The sequence below is a fragment of the Parasteatoda tepidariorum genome, chromosome 3 (assembly GCF_043381705.1).
Source record: "Parasteatoda tepidariorum isolate YZ-2023 chromosome 3, CAS_Ptep_4.0, whole genome shotgun sequence".
Lineage (NCBI taxonomy): Eukaryota > Metazoa > Arthropoda > Arachnida > Araneae > Theridiidae > Parasteatoda > Parasteatoda tepidariorum.
Window position 1 is genome coordinate 3,921,572 of NC_092206.1, and position 24,178 is coordinate 3,945,749.

Below are 24,178 nucleotides of genomic sequence, written 5' to 3' on the forward strand. Positions count from 1 at the left end.
CGGCTGGGAGAGGGACTAACTAAATTGTCGCTAGATGGCCCTTAACAAATTATTTTGTTCACAAAGAAAGCCTTGTCAATCTGAACCTTAACTAGGTCTGAGCCGCCATGGCTCAGGGAATAGAGCCATGAGGTCTGAGCCGGCCTTCCAATGAGGTGAACCGGGTTCGAATCCCGGGTCGATACGAATTCCGCATCCGGCTTGCACCGACCACAGTGCTGCCGTGAAATATCCTCAGTGGTATACGGATCATGGGGTAGAGTCCCTTTGCCGTCAGGCTAACCGTGGGAGGTTCTCGTGGTCTTCCTCTTCATGTAAAGCAAATGCGAGTTAGTTACATCAAAAAGTCTTCCATGAAGGCCGAAACAACGACGTGACTTCTGAATTTATTGAGAACCTATACCACAGCTAAGCCTTTTTTTTTCTATAGTTGAGTTGTCTTGTTCTGAAGAGGACTGCAAGCGATTGGCACATTTTATAGCAGGTTCTTCAACTTTTTCACAGTGGAGCAACACTGCTCCTATGGCTACTTTGATAGCATCTGATCGCATAACAAAAAGCTTTGTTCCATCTGCTTGCTTAAGAATAAGTGGGCTAATTTATTTTGATTTGAAGTTCTGGAAAGCATTTTCTTGTTCTTTTCTCCATGCTTTCTTCGTTGTCAAATTCGTCAGGGAATAGGTTAATTGAGAAAAATTTTGAATATTTCGACAATACCGGAAGCAGACTTGTCTGCAATGGCAGCAGTCTTCTGTGGATCAACTGATATACCATCCTTGGTGATATAATAGCCAAAGTAATTTACTTTTTACGACCGAAATGGCGCTTTCCTAGGTTAATAATCAGCTTGAAAACTTGTCCCATGTCAGAAAGATGTTTCTGGAAGGGAGAATACAGCATCATCCAAATATGTCAAAGCAAGCACATTATTCAATCCGAAACGAAATTTGTTAATCAGTCTAGAAAAGGTGACAGGAAAATTTCTCAATCCAATAGTATAGGGGAAAAAAACACACACATTTTCAAAACTTTCTTAGTAACTCTCTCCTGGTGGTAATTAGATCTTAAGTCAATGGTGTTAACATCTAAGGAGTTGGTTTTGCTCCATTCAATAAATCGTCTATGCGTGGCAAATCATATGTGTCTGAAACAGTCTGAGCATTCAGCTTTCAGTAGTCAATGCATAACCTCATTTTCCCATCCGGTTTAGGAATCAAAACAACAAGTGAAGCATACAGATTTACGCATTTTTTTTTTGATACTCTGGGTCCAGGCCAGAATCAAATTCCTTTTTCAAGAATTCTCTTTTAGTAGGGCCCATCCAATGTGGTAGAAACAGGAGTACTGGTTCCTGTATGTTCAATGAATGGGTTGGCTTCTCCTCCTAGACTAAAGCAAGTTTCATATGATAAAATGAGACAATTTATTTTGCTTGAACTGGCCTTTAGTTTGCTTTTCTCCATCGTCTGGTCGTAGCAGGTGAAGGTTTGCTTGGTAGCATTATCCGTTAAGTCACAGAATTGGACAGCTGGATTTTCAGCACAATTGTTAGTTTGGGTTATCACCAAAATGCCAGGTTCTATCTCGAAGATTCAGTACAACACACCAGTTTTCTCAACAACAAAAAAGTTTTAAAAAAAATCCGTATTGATCCGTTTACGATTTCATTTAGTAACTGGAAGAGCCAACAAGGTCAATGGGAAATTTTGACCTTCAAGTACAACAGTTACACGAATTGGAGTGAACTTTTCTCACTTTTTGCCCGCCATCAGCGAGCGTCATGGTGAGAAACGACACAAATTTACCTCCTTCTTCAGTCAACGTAATTTTTACCCTGTAGTGAAAATGTTGCACCACTATCAGAGCTTGCTATTCCTGACGCACCATTTATTGTTAAATTAATAATAAAACTATGAATAGGATTTGACAAAGATTGAATTTTGACTTTTTCAAAAAGGGTAGGCCAAATTAGCTGAAAGTTTGCAAGTTGCAAACTTTGGACTAATAAATATTCTGGTCTACTATAACCATAGCAGGTCAACACTGATCTCTCTGTGTTGTTAAGAGGTTTTTAACGGTGAGCTTTTTCGGGACAAAATGTCATATTGTTGAACACAGGTTTCGAACCTTCATGTTAGGTGTTTCATTATTTCTGGAGGAAATTATTTACCAGTAAAAAACTCGCTAAACAGTTTCCCTTTTTCTCTCGACGACATTTGGAGATGCGACAGCCACATTCGTTGTGAATGCTCCTGAAGACGTTCAAACCCAAACATTACTTTATTTTTATTGTATTATTTATTTATTTATTTTTATCCCGCTGTGGACTGATTAACTACATGGTTTCCAGTAGGACACCGAAGTCAAGCATCACTGGCTACCAGTAAGCGATGGTTGATCAACTCACCACTTTGCCTTTGGCCACTCTGGACCTTGTGACATTAAATCCTACATTCAATTGAATTCTTTGCTTTTGGCTTTATTTGCCAATTTGAGCATTTTACTTAGGGATCGAGAGGGCGTGGTATCGATCCTAGCTGAACTGTGTTTGTGGAGTAACTACCACTATAAATATTAAATATCAATTCACTAGTATATAAGACATGTTAACTTGGTTCTATCTAGAGGTACCTTTTGATAGATGAAGGTTGACATAGTCGATAATAAAATCCCCTTCGTGTTGTTTCTAATGCTACTTGCCAATCAGCAAGTTTGCTTGGTGAAACCAAGCAAATTTAAAGCAGAGGGTGATCTTCTTGTTTTTAAGCAGCTACATCTATGACCAGAATACGACTTTAGCTGCACACACGTCACAGCCCATTTATAGGTTGAACCAATTCCTACATCCATTTATTCATCCACAGATTGTAATTTTGACCTGAACTAGAGAACGATATCTCTTGTTCATCACAGAATAGATTCATATTGATCAATCTATTCAGTTTTCCCAGAGGTATTGATTTATTGTGGGAAAATGGAGAATTTTGTGACCCAAAAGACTGAACGAGCACCAGTTACCATTTACTACACGGGGAGTCTTCAAGTGACAGGGATCAAACTCACGACATCTTGGACATGGGCATAAACCCCTACTAACCAGGCTATCCCGGGCGAATCATTAAACTGTTCTACCATAAAGCATTTGACTTCCATTCAGGTAATTGGGTTACTAAAGCGTGAAAGCTATCCTCTCCGCAGAGGATCAAAAATGTAACGGCGTGTCTTCGGATAATCCTCAGAGATGCTTCCCTGAACATTGCCAGTTGCTTGTTCAATTGTCCCGCAGTGGACTGATCGTTAAGACACTGTTCCCAGTAGAACACCGAAGTCAATCATCACTTGCTGCTGTCAGTGTGCGGGTGGGTGGCCACTTGGATCAGTCAACGAAGGTATCGAGGCTGTGTGGTATTGGTACTCGTTAAACTGTTCTACCGTAAAGTGCTCGACTTCGAGCGCAGGTCGTCGGGCTACCGAAACGAGAGTGCCATCCCCTCCACAGAGGATCAAAATTGTGATGGCATGTCTTCGTATCATCCTCAGGGACGTTTCCCAGACCGTATCTAATAGCCCATTGTGCAGCTTTAGTGCGACGTAAATAAAATTGCAACTACAACTGCTTGTTCAATTACAAGTAAGAAGCCTTTGTCTAGTACAAAGACAGATAGTACAATTCAGAGCAGGGCAGCACGAAGATGAATCCAGAGTAACGTTGAGATTTGAATCTTCTACCTTCAAGCTACAAAGCATATAGCGGGTGAAACCACTCGGCTAGGGAGGACCCTTTTCTTTTTCTGCCTTTGTTTACATTTATCAGCTGATGTTTCACTGTAAACCGTGAAAAGAAAAAAAAAGGGTGTTGTTTAAAATCGCGTGTATTTTAAAAGATGTAAACAAATTGAATAGGTAGACTCATTGTGCTCGAAAAACCACACTTGATTTCACATATTCATTAAATTTTAACATATTTCCTTGTTGTTAATGATCAAATCCCTTTTTACAGTGTTGTTTATGAATTTGGTGGACTTTATGCGGGTACGTAATGACGTATAAATAACGAAACTGAACGTAGAAGATGTCTGCGACTGACGAACAGCTGGTCGGCAATTTGATTGATTTGTCACCTGTTGATGAACGTAAATCTGAATTTTTCCCACCTGATGTTGAACGTCGTGTGTCTAAATTACCTGATGATGAACTTGAACCCGAATTTCCTCCTGATGTTGATCGGCGGAAGTCCAAGACTTTAGTGAAATTTGAAGAAAAAACTTCAAGCGCATCTGAAGAGCTAACTGATTCAAAACAGTACGCAAGACTCTGTGGTTATTTAAATAAACTGGGAAATCGGGCGATATTAAACACTTTTAAAAAACGTTGGTTCGTTTTTAACGAAGATAACTGCAAACTTTATTATTACCGATCGCCGCAAGAATCCGTACCTCTTGGGGAAATTGATATTTCGCAAGCCACCTTTACCATTAACATCAACAATAAAGAAAGAACTGGTCATTTTACAATAAGGTATGTCATGTCATGTTACCAATTATGTTATGTTTATTATGTTTTATTCCGATTCAAATTTTAACCTATGGTACTTATTCTTAACAAATAGATTTCCTTGACGAACTAAACATGTTATTGTGAATTTTAAATTTTCATTTATAGTACTTTAGATGCATATCAAAAAGTGAGATTTGAATGTGAATCTATTTATAAAAGTAATTTTTAAGTAAAAACTAAAAGTTATATTAAGTCTATGTTATTAAATGGTTTATGTGCTAATAAAAAATATTAAAACTACCTGTTATTAAAGCAAGATATAAGTAAAAAGCATTTCTAGGTTGCCAATTTTTTAATCCCTGAAAACCAAAAAGAAAAGAATATTGTTTCTTGTAAACTGTAACCTCTTTTTTTTTTCATTCGTATTGCAAATGAGGATATAAAAGTTATTGCTGTAAGTGGTAAGTTATTTTTCAAAAAATTATTCTGTTTTTCTAAGAGAAATTTTTTAGTTTTATAAATCAGACCATATTTTTTTTTCACACATATATATTGTTTATTTATACTAACATATTTCTTTGCATTTATTTTTTAAAATCAATTTGGTTAAATAGATCATAATTTTTTTTTCTTATGCTCTAAATTTAATTTTAAAATTTTCTCAAATAGGTTAAAAAAATTTTTTTTTTTTTTTTGGTGAAAGGGATGTAATATAGATGGTCTCACAATTCTTCCTACATTATTTCATAGCTTTTATCAATTTTAAGGCTTAGAAATCGTTCCTTCACAAAGAGCCATGAGAAGCCAATATTCTTATTGAAAGATTGTTTTTCTAAAGTTAATGGATATATACTCCTTATGGAAATCCACGAATTTCCCTGCAGTCTGTATATTGTCGTAGGTTGAAAGTATCCAGATGCTACATTTTCCTTTTTGGATGACATTCATTTACATAAAAGATTTTCCTGCTATCAATTCCTCTTCAGAATGTCTGAATAAAGAGCAAAACAGAACGATTTTGCCTGGCTTTTTCATGATGTATCTGTTAGTAGTACTACTTTCCAATTGGCCGCAATTATTACACATTCTGAATCTGATTACTGTGTGATAACTGGAATATAAGAACAAAATTATTTTTAATAAAAGATATGAAATACAGGGAATCTATAAATGGAGTTTGCCTACCAGGTGGCGTAGCGGTCAGCGTGCCTGACTGCAAAGCGAATGGTTGCATGTTCAAATCTCGTTCAAGGCATGAATATTTCTCGCTATGTGTTGTTCTCTGATGTCTGAATGTGACCAAACCAACCTTTGAGTCTCTATGGCAATGTGATGTGGGTATTGTTACCCACCTAAGTACACAGGTGCCCACTAGGTAACGTTAAATGTCAGGGTGAAATTGTTCCTTAAACATAGCTACCAACTCTACTGGATTTTGCCAGTTTCTCCTGATCTACTGGTTAAATTAAAATTCTCTTAATTTTTGTACATTTTAGAAACTTCTCTAAAATTGAAAAAATCCCTATTCTTATTGTAGAATTTTTGTGCAGATAATTGCTTGCTTGAATATTTATCTAAGTATTACTAATATATAATGAAGCGAACCTCGTTTATAGAAATCAGGTCAAAACTTTTTTTGGTCTGAAATGTTCAGAACGCTCTTTATAAATAATTTTAAGAAGTATTTTAACTATCTTTGATGAATTAAATGGCTATTAATATTCAAAATTATGAGTAAACATAATGCATAACATTTCAAGTATGACATCAAGTAGTACATCATAACATTCTTACTTGGAAAAAATTGCAGTTTTTCTATTTTGATGACTAAAAAAATCTCTAAAATTCTCTTTGTGTTAAATATTTAGTACATTCTGCAACAATTATCATGAAATTTATACTATTTCGTAGAATCCACTCTAGTAGATTTTTTCCTATCCATGTTGGCAGCTTTGCTAGCAAAACTGTAGGATAAAAAAACTAGCAAAACTGTAGGATAAAAAAACTAGCAAAATTGTAGGATAAAAAAACTAGCAAAACTATAGAATAAATTTCACGAAGTGTTTGTTATCTAGGTTTAAAGGCTCATTTAAAAACAAAAAGAACAAATATTCAAAGAGAATTTACGTGTTCTCGATTGTGTTGTGTGTAACATTGCCAAGGAAGTAATTTATCTGTGTCAGCGTATCATATTATAATCCTTCCTGTATGATTTGTTTTAAAAAAAGTCATTATTTAATTTATATTTTAGTGTGCCTGGAAGAAATTATTTCTTGGAAGCTAGCAATCGGCAAGTAGCTCTTTACTGGTTGCAAGAACTTCAAAAACATAGAAGAACAAATAGTTTGTTACGAACAAAACATATCAGTGAAAAATCAACGAATGTCACTGACTTAAGAGCTGTAAGTATATTTGAGCTGTTTCTAATTTGGACAAAGATTGTACAACTCTCACTTTTTTCATACGAATTTTTAAAACCTTTATTAACTTTTTTAAAGTTACAAGACGAAATCAACAAAAAACTGTAAAATTGTCAATTTGTCTTAATAATTTTGTAAAAAGAATTTTGAAGCAAAGAACAAAATAAAAATATAGTTGTAAAACTTAATTAATATTTTAATTAATTATTTTCATAAATGCTTCTTACCTTCAATATTTATAATATTGTTCTAATAAACCTCTGTTTTAAAATTTAAGAAACTTATATTATTGCCATGAAATTTGTTTGCTTAAACATCAAATAACTTACTTACTTCTGTCTAGACATGTCAAATGACCCAACCACATAGACTTTTAGCCTTAATGATATTTATAATATCTTTATACAGCCACTCTATTTCTAAATTTGTTCAAATTCTTCAAACATTACCATCTTTCACAAATCTGAAAAATTTTTTTTGTGGAATCCTTTTTCTTTTCTTTTATTTTTTACCTTGTTAATCTGTCTTTGTATAACATAGTAGACCATGGCCAGGTTTAATTTTCATAAGTTATAATTAGTGATAGCAAAAATAATTAAGATATTCTGATTATTTTCTGCATTCGAAAAGAGAGAGAGAGAGAGAGAGAGAAGAAAAAACATTGGTACCCTGCAGTCTGGTAGCAGAAATGTTCCAGAAAGACGGCAGGTGCTGCAAATTATTACACCATCTCTTTGTTTTTAAAAGCAAATAAAGAATTGCCTAGACTAGACTTTTAAAATATTTCTAAACTTGTTTCTAATAAATATTGAAAAGCTAAATTGACAGAACATCGCAAAAGAAAAGTAGACTTTTTTCTATTACTTGATTACAGGCTTAACTGTATAGAGATTTATTCCATTTTTTTAAAAATTCAACTTAAATACATACAACTAGGCCTTTATGTATAATTTTTAAAGATCTTATCTTTGTAAATTTTTTTACAGTATGTTTGATTAAGCTGAATTTATTCAATAACAATCTTTGTGGTCACTGACAAATTTAAATTTATAAGGAAGTTTTTAGTATTGTGCTGTAGAATCATTCCGCATACCTGCCAAGGCTCCTGTTTTTTAACGGAGACTCCCGTGTTTTACTACTATCTACTGTTTACCTGTATATTTTAAAATTTCTCTGTATTTGTTGAAGAAATTTGAAAAAAAAAAAAACATTTTCTTTGCTGATAAAATATCCACTGATGGCAAAAATACTTCTCTTATTCCTCAAAATGTGCTATTACTGCAGATGATGTGTGTTTATAGTTTAAGTAATTATAGAAATAATGGTTTAAAAAAATCTTCTTTAGATTAAATTTATATGCATATTTTTTACTTTGCTAGATGTAAGTGCTTATATTTCCAATTTTGAATTTCTATTTTTGACTTACATGATTATGCATGATAGCTACAAGAAAACTTTACTTGTAGCCTAAAAAATATGGCTAGTAAATTCTCTGTTATTTTATTTCTCCAATGTTGGCAGGTATGATTGCCTAAATTCTGCTACCAATGCAGTAAATTTGACCTTAATTTCAGCTCTGGTGGAAATATTTTCTGTCATTATTACCTAATAATTAAATTGTCTTAAGAATTATTTTGAAAAATACACTATACTGATATTGTTTCTCACTTAAATTGAAATTTCATTTTATATTACTGCCCAATTTTGTTCAAAAAGAAAGATTGAAAAGATATTATAATTTTCTTTTCATTATAATTTCATTTTTCAGCGTCCACAAAGTGGATTACTTGCTAAGGACTCCCTAAATCCACTCTGTTTGGACGAAGGAAGTGAAGGGTCTTTAATGTCACCCGTATGTTGCCCAACTGACTGCATCGGAGATGAATCAGCTCACAACAAAGACCGTCCTCTTGTCTCTGCTCAACAGAAGTTGAACGTGTTTTACAATCAAATAAAACAATCTGCTCAGTTTTCAAAACATGACAAATCATCTCAAGATGGTGAGTTGTATAGTTCACGAATATTCATATTCTATTTTTGTCGTTGTCACTAAATTTTAGTGTGGAGAGCTATGTATTTAATTGTAGGCTAATCAAACAAAATCAGGAAGTAATATTCATACCTGCCAAGTCTCCTGTTTTTTAACCAAGACTCCTGTATTTTACAACTATCTCCTGTTTACCCATATATTCTCAATTTTCCCCGTGTTTGTTGGAATTTTTATTTTTTTTAAAAATTTGTCGATAAAAAATCTGTTGATGGCAAAAATACTTTTCTTATTTCTCAACAGATGGAGCTATTGCCAGTACTGGAGTATGTTGAGAGTTAATAAATTAAGTAATTATAAATAATGGTTTAAAAATTATTCTTAGATTAAGATTAATATACATATTTTTTACATGGCTGAATGTAAGTGCTTATATTATTTCCAATTTTGACTTACGTGATTATGCATGATGTATCAAAACTTTACTCATAGCCCAAAAAATTTTGCATGTAAAATCTCCGTTATTTTATTTCTCCAATGTTAGCAGGTATGAATATTGATCCAAAAAATAACGAAATTGTTTTTAGAAAAACTGAGCATAACCCTCTAAGCATAAAAGTCTATATAAATTTCTCTTGCTAACCTTTATGTATATTAGCTTTATATTAAAATTCAATACACTAATTTTGATTATTAATAGAAACTCACATTTTTGTTATATGATAAAGTCGACCTTTGATCTAACAACTCCTTTCGTTCGAGCAAAAAGGTGAGGTTGCTATTTGGTGAAAGTACAAAAATACAATAACTATTTTCTCATAAATAAGAAATTGACTCATTCACCTGGGACAAAAATCTAGTAGGTTATGTTACTCAATTTAATTTCAAATTTGGTCTACATGAAAAGAATGCTTTAAATAATTCCTTTGAAAAGAATGTTTTAAATAATTCATTTCAAACATTTAAATCAAATGACTTATTGTCTTAGTAAAAGCATTTTGTTCATAAAGTGAAAAAATTTTTGATATTTGTATTATATGGTGAAAATACAAAAATACAATAAATATCCTCTCATAAATAAGAAATTAACTCATCCACCTAACAATCTCGTAATAACCACAAAAATCTCGTAGGTTATGTTACTCACTTTAATTTTAAATTTGGTGTAAATCAAAAGAATGCCTTAAATAATTCCTTAGACATTTTTACTGGATCAAATGATGTAATGTCAGTAAAAGCATTTTGTTTTTAAAGTGAAAAAAATGTTTGACGTTTTGTATCAAGCTGATTTTTATGGGAATAAGTAAAAAAAATTAAAATAAATTTCAGTAACTATATTGGAATAAATGGATCAATGCAGGGTTTTTTAAAAGGTGCCAACATAACATTGTGCCCTCTGTAATGGTTGCTATAATTGAAGAGATTTTCAAATAAGGATAATCGTAAAGAGTATAGAATATAAGATTGTTATATTTTACTACTTTAATGCAGGGGACAGACTGCATGAGATTTAAACGTTCCCTAAAATATTTTAAAGTTACGTTAAAAGTTGTTAATATATTTTGTTATTACTGTTAGATTGTGATTTTTAAAAGTTGTAAAGAACTATGTTAATTTTCTGTACTTGTAAACAGAATTTCTTACTGTTTGTCTAAGAGAGGTACTCTGACTGCCACTAAGACTGGTGCTATGGAAACAAGAAGAGAGCATTTTAGGGAGGGTGACTTCGATGAAGAGGTCTCCTTTTCTTTTGTCGAAACCAGTCCTAAAGAGGGACCCCGTATCCCTACTTGAAATAATCATACCTCGTTACCATAGTCACCGCCACAGCTCCAGACGAATGTCTGGCAGAGTACCTATCGTAGACAAACAGTACTGAATGTGCTTATTATAATGTAGTAGGCTCAGTATCCTTAGAGCTCCATAGATTGTGCAGAAATATTTTTAAAATTATCCTACAATTGTTGTGGATAAGCTAGAAAACAACTTAAACAGTCAAAAAACTAAATTAAAATGTATTTTTTTTCTTGTTTTAAATATTATAGAATTTTAGTTTATATTAATTTCCTAATATTCATATAACACATCATAGCTTAAGTTAATTATTACAAAGTCATACAAGGAAAAGAAATAAAAACTGTTTTTTTTTCTTTCCAAATTGATTTTTTTTTTTTTTTTTTTTTTTTTTTTTTTTTTTTTTTTTTTTTTTTTTAGTTTTGTAGGTTATAAAAATAAAAGTTCTTTTTTTCCTCCTTGTTTTAATTATTATAGATTTTTTTAAAAATCTAACTTACCTAATATTCATATAAAACATAATAGCTTAAGTTAAGATCTTTACTATATTACAAAAATTGTGCAAGGAAAGATAATGGAAAATATTATTTTTTCCAAATTATTATTTTTTTTAATTTTTTTTCCTAGATTATCTCTAACCTGTCTGCATAATTTTAAAAAATTGCTGAATCTTTGTCACAGAACTTTAGAAATATATCGGCCCAGTTTTTAGGGCCCTAATCACAGCATCATTACTCTTTTAATTTAAATTTCTATTTTTTTTAAGGTTCATTAACATCTCTTAGAGAGAATAATCATCAAGACAATCACTTTACACCCAGCTCAAAGAGGGAAAGTTTTGATGGAGAGTCTAGTCACAAATCTACAAAATCTCCAAGTCTATCGTCCACTTTCAAGCTGAAACTTTCAAACTCATTTCGCAAATCACGTACTGAAGGTGAAATTGATGACATGAACGCTGCAGAGAAAGCAAATTGCTCGTCCTGCCGTAAGGTATGAAAACCATTTCCGCAATCTTCATCAATATTTTGTTAAGAACCCATGCGTAACATTCTGTAAGTATCCATTCCTGCCAAGTCTTCTGTTTTTTTTTAAGAGGACTCCTGTATTTTACGACTATCTCCTGTTTACCAGTATATTCTCAAATTTCTCTGTATTTGTTGAAGTACCTAAAAAAAATTGGCGATAAAATATCCACTAGTGGCAAACGTACTTCTCTTATTCTGCAACAGCTGTTGCTAATGAGAGCACTGCAGTAAGTTGAGTGGTGGCTCAGGGGATAGAGCGAATATTTCCCTTCCAATGAGGCGAACCGGGTTCGAATCCATGAGATGGTTAGTCAATACGAATTCCTCACTCGGTTCGCACCGACCACAGTGCTGACGTAAAGTATCCTTAATGGTAGACAGATCCGGGGTAAGAGTCCCCTTGCTGTCAAGAAGATCTTCCTGGTTTTCTGCTCCTTGTTAGCAAATGCTAGTTAGTTCCACCAAAAAGTTCCTCACGAAGGCACATCTCTCCCAATAATTGATACAGAAGTTCATGTGTCTTCTGGATTAGGTTCAAAATTACAAAGCTGCGGAGTTGAACATTAGTAGTCGTAAAAAGAGTCGGCTATTCATCGACGGTTATAAAATAAAATATTTTAAGTAATTATAAATAATGGTTTCAAAACTCTTCTTCAGATTAAGATTTTTATACATATTTTTTACTTTGCTAAATGTAAGTGCTTATATTATTTCCAATTTTGAATTTCTCTATTTGACAATCAAATGATCATCATCATGATGTATCAAAACGTTACTCGTAACCTAGAAAATTTTGCTAGCAGAATCTCCATTATTTTATTTGTTCAATGTTGCCAGGTATGAGTATCTTAGTTTAAAAATGTTTTCATTTTGTTTAACTAGATTTCGTTAAACAATCATAAAATTTAATTAGTAACAATAATAAAATTTTACCACTGTTTTCCAGTGGTAAAATGTCATCAGATTTTGTCACTGTTTTACAGTGGTTAGATAAATTTAATTTTATAAACATCATTGAGCAGCCGACCCTATTTTTGGATTTACGACTACTAATTTTCAACCCCGTAGCCTTGTATTTTGAACCCAATCTAGAAGACAAGAGATGTAGACAAGAGTATTGAGAGAAATTTATCTTCGTGGATGACTTTTTGATGGAACTAACCCACATTTGTGTTACACGGAGAGGGAAACCTCCCACGGTTAGCCTAACGGCAAGGGGACTCTAACCCATGATTTGTATCCGTATTGATTCATATTCGTGTTGACCTTCCATAGCTGGTATTCGAACCCGGGTCACCTCATTGGAAGGCAATCGCTCTATCCTCTAAGCCACTATGGCTCCAGTGGTTACATTATTGTCGTATTTTGTTAATTTGCCTCTGTTTCGACAATGATTTTTTATCTTATTTTTTTCTAAAAAAATCATTAGATCAATTTACTCAACCATTTGTGATAAGTTTTAATAAATTTGTGTATAGTTGCTTAGTTTTTACACCATCTACCAATGATTTTTACAGGCATTTTTTCAAATCTACATAAATATTTGTTCTTGTTACGTTCTAATATAATTGTCTTGTGTTCGGTTCAGTTTACTTATTATTATTTTTAATTCAAAAGAGATCTGTTAATTATAAGTTCTATGATCATCATATGCTTTTATGTGTAATTGTTTATATTTAATTACTCTGTCAGTATTTTGATAAGGGAAAATTCAAGATTTAGGGTAAAAATTTTATTTGTGTTAACTCCTGGAGGGCCACAGAAGAAGAAAATCTAAAAAGACAGTGAAAATGCTAGGAATTTTATAAAAGGCTCCTTTTTCTTCTATGTAAACGCGTTTTAAAATTATTATCGCAACACATTGGCATTCGTATTCACATAATTTAAAAGTACACATTGCGATTCGTATTCACTAGATTTAAAATTATCTCATCCCGATACATATTCGCTTGATTTAAAAATCTCACATCGAGATTCGTGTGCACACTATTTTTTAAAGTAATTGCTCGTCTTTCGCACTTTGCAATTCAAATTCACGCCATTTAAAAGTACACATTGCAATACTTATTCACACTGTTTAAAAATTACACATTGTGTTCTGTTCTCTTGAGAAAATTGCACATCGCCCATTCATATTCTCGTAATTTAAAAACCTCACATCAGGATTCGTATTAACGCAATTTAAATACACACACTGAGATTTATATTCTCACAACTTAAAAAAAACCACTCATGGATATATTTTATTAAAACTTTGATAATATTCTGCTGATATATTCTTGATAATATTCTTATTACATACACCTTTTTCTTGCACAAATTTCAGGTATTTTTTACCAATTTTTCAAAAATGTGTTCATAACATTTTACATTTCCATTTTCAGCTTCTTTTTTTTTTACCAAACTTATCCCTGAAAATTGCCCTTTAGCTGTTACACTTAAATTATTATACATATTTGTTTGAAGATGTTTAATTTTTTTTTCTTTTGATATGGGATTCATTTTAAGACTTTTTTGATTATGGCATTTTGAATTTTTTACTTTATTTCAAATGTATGAATTTTGTTTTTTACAAAAAAAACTGAAGAAGCTTTTGTTGCTTCCAATTTGTACTAACTAATATAAATTTGTTTTCAGTCTGTCCAGCAGGTAGAGTCGCTTGAAGAAGAACTGTCTAACCTCCAGGATGAATTGACAGCTAGCAAAGAAGTTCGATCTCTGTTGCAGAGGCAATTAGATATTGCCTCAAAAGAGAAAGAATCATTGTAAGTTTTTTTTCCTTTGACCATCTAATCAAAGTAGATTTTAAAAAAAATTAGCAAATATTGCAGAAATACAAAAATTTCAAACTTATGAAGTTTATGATCAACTTTTTTTAAAAATTTATTTTGTTTTTGTTATAATACTGTAATAGGGGCAATATACAGGGTGAATAACCTCTAAGTTACCTGATTTTTAATTAATTGGCCTCTATGTTACTAAAATTATTCCCATTAGACCGCTGCTGTTCTCAGCACAAAGGCTATGTATCCATCATTAGACCGAATCAAGTTATTGTTTAGATGGATCTTCGTAATTAATGCCGAATTATTTTTTTCTTTTCAAAATTAAAATACATTTTTTAAAAATTAGCAATTTTCGCAGATATTAACGGTAAGGAACTACAAATATAAGAAGATAAACTATTCCGTAAATTATCCAGGATATCTACGCAGCTGGAAAGTCATGAGAAATCATGGAAAGTCATGAATTTCGGTGTTGAACAAAATTTTTATGAAATGTCATGATTTTAACTATTTTATATAAAAAAATATGTAATGTCATGGATTTAGGTTGCCAAAAAATCTAATTTTTAAAATGGAATTTATCACACACCCCCATTTCATGGTGTTCCAAATATCTGAATTTGTAACAAAATCCTCACTCAGACCATGTTTTATAACTGTTAACTGGAAAGGGGGGGGGAAGAGGCATACTTTTGGAGTGTCTATCTGCCACCTTCAAAAGTGAGCATTAACCCATCTTTATTGAACACCTATTGTCTTTGTCACAAAAACTTTTGCAATGTTTTTGTGATTCCTCTTTCAGATAAATGCTTGGCTTATTTAATATTACTTTATTGAAAATAAATACAAATTGTTTAGATGCAAAATCTTAGGATTAAAATTTTTACTTAATTGGAAATTTGCAACTTCTGCTTAACAACAGTGACAAAAAATTATAATTTTTGTTTAAGAATTGTTAAGAATTAAGAATCAAAAAATTATAATTATAATTTTTGTTGTTATTATATTTTGTAAAATTACACATTTAATCTTCTAAGTACAATACATTATTTTTAAAAATAGTGTGATTGCTTAGATGTTAACTTTGGTTATGTGGCATTTACCATCGACAGCATTGCAAGAAAATGTTAGAATAGAAATATTCTCTGTCTTGGATCGTAAAACTGAAATATTGTCAGCTGTATGACTTTTTTTTTTACCTCAATTTCATTTTTTTACCAAAATTCAAAAAATGTGAATTTTGGCAAATTTTGTGTTTTCTATTCATAAATTTTCTGAATTTATTTTAGAATTCAAATATACCAACTGAAAAACAGTGAGTTGCCGGTTGATATGATAAGTGATAAAGACCGCCAAATAGTCAATCTTAAACATGATCTGCAAGAACAGCAACAGAGAGTTGAAGAACTACAAAGGCAAGTTATGTAAGTATACTCTTGATTATTCTAGTGACACATATTACTTTACTTAACAGGCTTATCAAAATCTCAAAGTAAGTTTTTGTTGTTTTCCTTTCCATGTAGCTCAAATGGTGGTTAGTTCCATCAAAAAGTCCCCCATGAAGACAAATTTCTCTCAATACTTGATCCAGAAGTTCCCTTGTCTTCTGGATTGGGTTCAAAATTACAAGGTTACGCAGTTGAACATTGGTAGCTGTTAACTGAAAATTGAGTTGGCTGTTCAGTGACAGTTAAATATATATGTATGATGTTGAAGCCATGGTGACTCAGAGGATGGAGCGGTCACCTACCGTTGAGGTGACCGATTTTCGAATCCCGGTGATGGCTGGTCAATACGAATTCTACACCTGCCTTGCACTGACCACAGTGCTGATGTAAAATATCCTCAGTGTTCCACCTCCTTATAATAAATTAATAAAAAATAATAAAAGTAGCAAAAGAATACAAAATATTTAATTCTAAATTGACAAAACTATCTTTGAAAGAAACGCACTTAAAAGCAGCAGAATTTTCAAAAGAAGGAATAAATATGGCAATAAAAAAAATGAAGGAAATAAAAATATGACCACCGAAGCCGACGTCTTCAGGGGGTACAGGCCTCTGAAGTTATTATTAGTTTTTTGACTAAATTAATTTAGTTTTTTCACAATTGGTTAGGATGAAAAATATTTGCAATAATGTTGAAAGTTTTCAGGAGGCTGTGAATAATTTTTTGAATAACTTGAGTAATAATGATTTTCCTTTTAACTTTCGTAATATAAATTTTTTGATTAAGAAAATGATTGAAGAATACTAGTTTTTTATTTCTTTTAACAGAGCGCAATTCAAGTCTTAACTGAGCAGCCCTAGTTGAGCATTATATAAATTTATTACGTTATCTTTTCTTTTACTTCTCTTCTTTCTTTTTTTTCATTCTGCACATTTTAATAGAGGGAGTTGTTTTCTTTAGTTTTAAGTTTTTCCTTTGCATTTAGTTTGTTTGTGAAATCGCTGTTTGACCGGTTTAATGTGAGTTTTTATTTTCTCAAGATTTTGCTTGAATTTCTTTTCTATATTGGTTTTACGTATTTCATGTATTTTTTCCTGGACTTCTACAAAACCTTCTGGGTACTGAGAGAGTTAATTTTGGCATTTAATTTGGCCTCTCTCTCAATAGAAAAGGTTTTGTTTTACGGCTTCCGAGCTTGGTAACCCCTGATGACATCGGCTTCAGTGATCATATATTTATTTCCTTCGTTTTCGTTATTTCTATATTAATAAAAAATAATTAATCACATAATAAAAAATAATGTTATATATAATTAATTAGAAAAATCATAAAATTTGTATTACTTCTGTTTTCTAATCAACATTAAAACAAATCATTAAAATTTTGGCTATATGAGTATTTACTATGTGTATTAGTATTGATAAAAAAAATATAACTTAATTTTATGAAAAAAAATATTAAAACCAACTAAGACTAAGTCATTTAAAATAATAATATTTTTATTAATAATATTTAATATATTTTTATTAATAATGATATAATATATTTTTATTAATAATAATATAATATATTTTTATTAATAATAATATAATATATTTTTATTAATAATAATATAATATTTTAATTAATATTAATAATTTCATGCATGAAAAAATTTTAAAACCATAAAATAGAAAAATAAAATAAATAAAAGTTCAATATTTGTTAAATTTGAAAGTATTTTTGGGTGAAAAATTTACTCTACAGCTGCCTTAGTCCAACATCCTTAGAATGTCCTTTCAGAAGTGTTTTGTTTTTGTTTATAACTTTTTGAATAAATTGATTTTTTTTAAATGAATACCCTCAAAATTGCTTTACAGATCATTGCAGCGGGATGTTAAAGATTTACTTTCAAATAACGAATTATTTCAAGAAATGATGATTCAAAAAGACAATACTATTATGACACTGACAAATGAAGTGTTTGAATTAGAAACTGATAAGCAAGATGAGCTGAGAAGAATGAGCAGCGGCAGCATTTTACTGTCACCAGAGGGCACTGTAGTAGAACCAAAGGAAACAATGGATATTGATGACCTTAGAGTAAAATATTCTTCTTCTTAGTTTTCTTAAATCTCCTACTGGCCGAATATAGTTTTTATATGTACAAAAGGGTGTTTTACAATGACCACTTGTAGGATATATTTTCAGAATTTTTATTAAATAAAATGAAGTCGCCAACGTTCGAGATTGGGAAATGCTATTTACATGGATGCCACTCTTCAGTCATGGGGACTGATAGCAGTCTTGAAAAAAAAAAATCAGTTGGCTTAATTCCATCAATTAGTATATCTTTCTCAATAGTTTTTTAAATTAAATTTTCTTTTACTTCCTTTAAAATTCGACAAATATTTTCAGTTAAGAAAATAAGTAATAAAAAATAAATAAATTTTAATGAAAACGTTCTTTTTTATATTTATTGCTAAATGATCAAGTGTTAATGCAGCACCTCAATAAAAGAATCGGATTGACTGAACTTCATTCGTTTGTGTAAACAAAATTTGTATTATTTTTAAATACAAATTTGACCTGATTTTTTGATCTGGTTTCTTTCCCGCCATGTTTTGGAATGCTATCCAAAGTTAAATTGCAATTTTTTTAAAGAAAATAAATTTATAGAGCTAGGATAAAAGTAATGTTGAAATGAAAAATCAAGAAATGAATGGCTGTAGAAAAAAGCTACTGGTTTACATGGATACGACTCTTCAGTCCTGTGGACTGAAATCAGTCTCGAGAGAAAATTAGTAGATTAAGTTTCATAAATTAATATCTCTTTTCCATTTGTTTTTTAATGTTAAAATTTCTGTTTTTCCTTAAAAATATAAAAGAAAATTCTGTTAAATAAAAATAAAAATTACATTTTAATGTAAATATTGGTAATTTTTATAATTTTTGTGAAATAATCCAAGTAATGATATAGCTCATTAATGAAAGAATCAGATGGAACTTCAACGCTTGCTTGCTTAAACAAAATTTGTACTATTGTTGTATCTAAATTTTCTTCTTTTTATTTTTTCCTAACGCTTTGAAATGCTGGCCAAAGTTAAATTGAGATTATTATAATTTTTGTAAACAAAAATTTTTTTTGAGATAGGACAAAAAATTAATAATGAAGTGAAAAATAAGTAGAGATATGTATAGAAAAAATAAAAACATTAGTATTTTATTATTCAGTGATTGATGTAAAAAGATGTATAAGGTTAGCTGTTAATATTATCTTGTTTGCTATAAAAATAAATTAATAAATTGAAAAAAAAAAACTCGTTAATTGATTTAATATATAAGTCTGTATTACAGAAAGATACAATTTGAAGTCCATGAGCTATAAGTTACTGAAAATTTTAATAAGCAACTCTAGATTGTGTTTATTTATCAAAAAAATTAGTTCAGTCTCGGAATATATTTAGAGTGGCACCCATGCTGGTTTATATCAGTGTTCTTACTCTATCATCAATATAAGATGATTAGTGCTGCAATTTTTTTTGCTGTGAAAAATAAATTCATAAAATTGAGAGGGTTTAGTTTTGTTTAGTTTTTTTTTTTTTTTTTTTAGAAAAAGCAAATTATTGATTTAATATACAAGCCATTATCATAGAAAGGCGCATTTTGGAGTCGAATAGCTCTAAATTTCTGAAAATTCTGGTAAACAATGCTAGACCGTGTTAATTAGTCAAATAATAAGTTCAGTCTTGAAATCTTTTTAGAGTGGCACCCATGTATTTAATGTTTAAGCAGTCATGAAACTTAAGAACCACTTAATTCAGAAAGCAGAACTGAAAACAGTAATGTCTGTTTGATTGGTGAAGAAACCCTAGAGGTTGGCAATCAAACTAGTTTTGGTATTTTTCCCTCTGCGTTTTCTCATTAGCATTGTTTTTTTTTCCTACTCTTAAGTATTAATTTGTGCTTTTATATGAAAATGCATTTTTTCTTCATGTTTGACAATGATTATACACTGAGAGACTGGCATAGAAGGATTAAAATTGTATTAGAAAAATGCAAAATAAAATTTTCAGAATTTTTTTTTTTTTATATAAAACTTGCAAAGATTCTGGTAATTTGATTTTTATTGTTAATTTCTTAAAGTAAGATAATTATTGCATTTAATTATTGCTTTTAAATTTTACGATTATTTATTTATTTTTAAATAAAAACCTATATTTAAAAGTACACCTTTACATGTTCATTTTATCATAATTTTTAGTTTAAAATATAAGAAATTATGTTTCAAGTTTATCAATTGATAATTTTTTGATAGAAAATTTATACAAAGAGATTGTCTTTTAGCATGCCTTTAATTACTTTTTACTAAAATTTTTTAAATGTTTCTGTAATTTTGATAATGAGTGAGAATTTCTTCTTGAAATATAAGCATGAAATAGTGTAAGCATTGTTGAGAGTCGAATTCAATTATTACACGTTTTGATCAAATTTAACAGTTGTAAAGTGCTCACACTTTAAATACTCAGTGTCCTTTTCTGTAAGGAAGCACTCTGCCCTTTTTTGCTCCTAAGAGGAATCCTTTTGTATTTGTCATCTTCAAAGCCTTGGAAGAAATATAGTTTGTCTAAAGTACGAACTGCCCTACCCATTCGTCTGGGCCGATGGTGGTGACGATGGTAACGAGATATAGCTATTTCAAGTAGTGGTGTGGGTTCATTGCTTAAAACATGTTTTGGGTCATGTCGGTTAGAAACGGAGAATAATTTTCTTCGGTCTATTGTGTTAGCCTTAGAGTGGAGAGAATCTACCCTCTCTGTTTCCATAGCAAGAGACAGCCTCAGACTTCATTGCAGGGGAAGTTCTTACCATAGACAAACTATAGGTTTCTGCCAGACAAAATACCAACCTTGTTGCTAAGAACATTTTTTTACTTGTTATTTTAAATAATTTTTTCTTTCTTAACAGGCTGCTGTTGATGCTTTTGAACTTCAAAATAAGTTTCTTAACAATGAGATACTGGAGCTCAATCAATTAAGAGCTGATGCTGATGAAAGAGTACAACTCGTGTCTATGTAAGTGCAACTTCAAAAGTAATTCTGCTCTTTTTCATTGTAAGGTCCGCAAAATAAGAAATGGAATATATCTCATTAGTTTATGAGCAATTGATCAGATTTCATGTACCTGAATACAATCTTGATTAGTTTTGAATTTATATTAATTAATAGGGCTGAGTAGATTTATTAAATCTAGGTTTCTTTCTAGAAAAACAAAGTTCTTCGAGGAAGAAACCTAGTCAGAACCCTAATTTTCTAAAACTTTTGTCAAGCCAGTCTTGACATATGCTTCTGAAGCTTGGATAATGACTAAAGTGGAGGAAAATTGTATCACAATATTTGAGAGACAGATTTTGCAGAGTATACTAAGTGGTGTTGAGCTGTACAAGATTTATAAGCATCCTGATATCATTAGATACATAAAAATAAATCGAATTATTTGGATGGCTCGCGTAATTCGAATGAGTGATGACAATACAATAAAAAAGATATTGCTTTTTAGACCCACTGGAACAGCAGTTGAGATGGGCTGTTTCGGTGGAGTTTGATTTTCTTGTAATTAATGAAAAGAATTGGAGATCAAAGATAAATCGGATGTCATTATGGAGAAAGCTTCAGAGGAAGGCATTTACCTACATTGTGCTGTCTGGCCAACTATGATGATGATGATGAACTAATTTGTGCTGAGGGTGTTTTAAGCTACAAATTTTAGCATAATGACATACTCTCTTTGAATAAATCCATCCTACAAAATCAAATTTGTGACCCTCAAATTTGCGGCAATCTTGGGAATATGGTCAAGTCAAGAGAGCAACTGAAAGTTAAATCCTCTTAATGTTTTGCTTAATTTGCCATAGCTCTGAAATTACTGTAGTGAAACAAACAATTTTTACAAATAGTTATAAAACACATTTTGTCAAAGATTTTTGAAGTGAAATGTAAATTTTTATAATTAATTTTAATATTAAATTTATTAATGATTATTAACATTTTGAATTGTAAAGTAATAAATTTTATGCATCATTTTAAATTTAGTTATTTGTAATGATAAAATAGAAAATTTCAGCAAAATAAGCCAAATAGTTTCTGAGTTATGGCATTTTAAAAAGATCATATTTTTAAAATTTATTTTGAGGGTAATTTGATCGATTGTGCTCTTAATTTTGCATTTTATCATTTAAAATTACATAGTTTAAAAGTGTGCCAACATTTGTATGACTGACAATTTAAAGGTTTTTGACCATTATTAAATTAAATACTGAAAGAAATTATAAAAAAGTATTTTTTCTTTTGCATCAAATTAACTTTAGATAAACAAGTTTTATAATAGTGTACAAAAATCCTTTGAATCACTTAAATTAATCTCTAAAGATATGGTAAAATATGCAATATTATGAGACCTAAACATTTACCACTCACTATCCTGACTAATTTTGCAACTTGAAATATCTGCACTTATTAATTAGCTATTTAAGGTAAAGCTATCAAACCATTAGGATTGTATCTTAATTGATCAGAATAATGTCAGGGAACTTAATTAATAATTAATAACATTTCTGTCACCAGTTAACCAAAATCAGGAAAATTTGATGAAATCAGTCTGGAAAAATAAAAGAATCTGAGCAAGACCAGTAAGAAGGCCTCAGCACTTGTGACCATTAACAAGAAATTTTATCCTTTAGTAGTTCAAATGCAATGACATCTTTTGTATTTTCTCCCCACTGTGCAGCTTTGTAGCCCAAACTTAAGGACATCTTTTTTATGTACCCTACTGCACAGTTTATGCTTGTTATGTCGAACTGCTGATTTAATCCGTGCAGAGGCCTTCTCTCTTCTAGGAGGTGTTGGTCAGCGGTGTTTTTCCCTAAGTGTTTTTGGCCACCCTGATTTTTCAATTTTTAGTATAATTTTGTTATCATATTTAGAATCCTTAATTCGCTATGCTTAAGATTCTATATTTTGCACAATGTCTTGAATTAAATTTCTATTTTATGAAAGCAGTTTATTTTTTGTTTATTTATATATTTTTTTGTCCTGAAAGATTGGTTATAAAAAATGCATGCCGCATTAAATGCATGTCTTTATTTTTCTAATAGAGAGAAAAAAAAGCTGTTTTTATTTCTAATATATGTTTTGTATGTTTTGTTTTTCAGGAAATGCAGTGAATGGGAGGCTAGAAGCTATCAGATCCAAAGCAAACTTTTGTATCTTTTGAATGAATTGAAAAAAACTGGTGAGAGATTTTTTCTAAATAGAATATCGTTCACCTCTTTTGATATTGCAATTTTTCTGGATGTTGATAATTCATAATAATCATATGAATTAACGATTATTTTAATAATGATTTTAGTAATAAAAGATAATTTTAGTCACTAACGAAGTTCGGAGATTTTTCTTTAGAATAAAATGAAATGATTGTGATCAAATCATTTCATTTTATTCCAAAGAATCATCAATATATCAATGAAATGATTTGTGTTAATCGGTTAAACAAGACAAACAGAAATATTTTAAACTTATTATTGAAATTTTTTAAAAAAATAAGCAGTAATTGCGATAATTTGAGTAGTGGAAATAGAAATTTAATCTTCCTAAAGTGAAAATTTCATTAAAAAGTTTTTTACAAAAGTATGAATGTTGATTACTTATAAGCAAGTAAAAAAATCTTGCAAATCTTTTTGTAGCTTTACAAAATAAGTGTAATGGTATGCAGATTTTTGATCTTATATCTTGAATTTGTATGTTGATTTAATGACTGTTTCAAAATTTAATTTCTCTCTGGAGCTATTCAAACAATTTCTTTCAAATTTTGTGATCTAAAATTGCATTTTTTAAAATGATGTGAAAATTGGTATATCTTTGAATTCAAAATTTTTTCAACTATTTTTAAATAGAATAATAATAAAAATTCAGGTAATAAAAAGGTAATGTTGCCTTTTTTGTTTTGTTAGTATAAATAAGAAAAATGCCTTAATTATGTTGATTGAAATTAGATTTGTCTATATTTTTCTACTCTTTCATTATTCCTCAAGTTTTAAGTGCCCTGTATTCTCCAACCTCTTAAAGATAGGTGAAATCTATGATTATAAAGTACCAGAGTAATGTTTTATCTGTTTGTTTTATTTTGGTCTTGTTCTTTGCCATTTGTTTTCATTACCTACAATATTTGATTTAATGCCTG

The 24,178-nt window shown here is 30.6% G+C and overlaps 1 protein-coding gene across 1 annotated transcript in view; it reads left to right on the forward strand.

The window, feature by feature from the left end:
* Positions 1-3,822: 3,822 nt before the first annotated feature.
* LOC107436528 (TBC1 domain family member 2B) overlaps positions 3,823-24,178 on the forward strand; it is a 37,661-nt gene continuing 17,305 nt past the window's right edge. Inside the window, exons 1-9 of the mRNA XM_043043125.2 lie at positions 3,823-4,518; positions 6,749-6,899; positions 8,686-8,917; positions 11,465-11,691; positions 14,364-14,491; positions 15,802-15,936; positions 17,821-18,043; positions 20,909-21,015; positions 23,151-23,230. Of these exons, the coding sequence (XP_042899059.1) occupies positions 4,073-4,518; positions 6,749-6,899; positions 8,686-8,917; positions 11,465-11,691; positions 14,364-14,491; positions 15,802-15,936; positions 17,821-18,043; positions 20,909-21,015; positions 23,151-23,230 (1,729 nt within the window). The 5' untranslated portion in view covers positions 3,823-4,072. The remainder of the gene's footprint in view (positions 4,519-6,748; positions 6,900-8,685; positions 8,918-11,464; positions 11,692-14,363; positions 14,492-15,801; positions 15,937-17,820; positions 18,044-20,908; positions 21,016-23,150; positions 23,231-24,178) is intronic.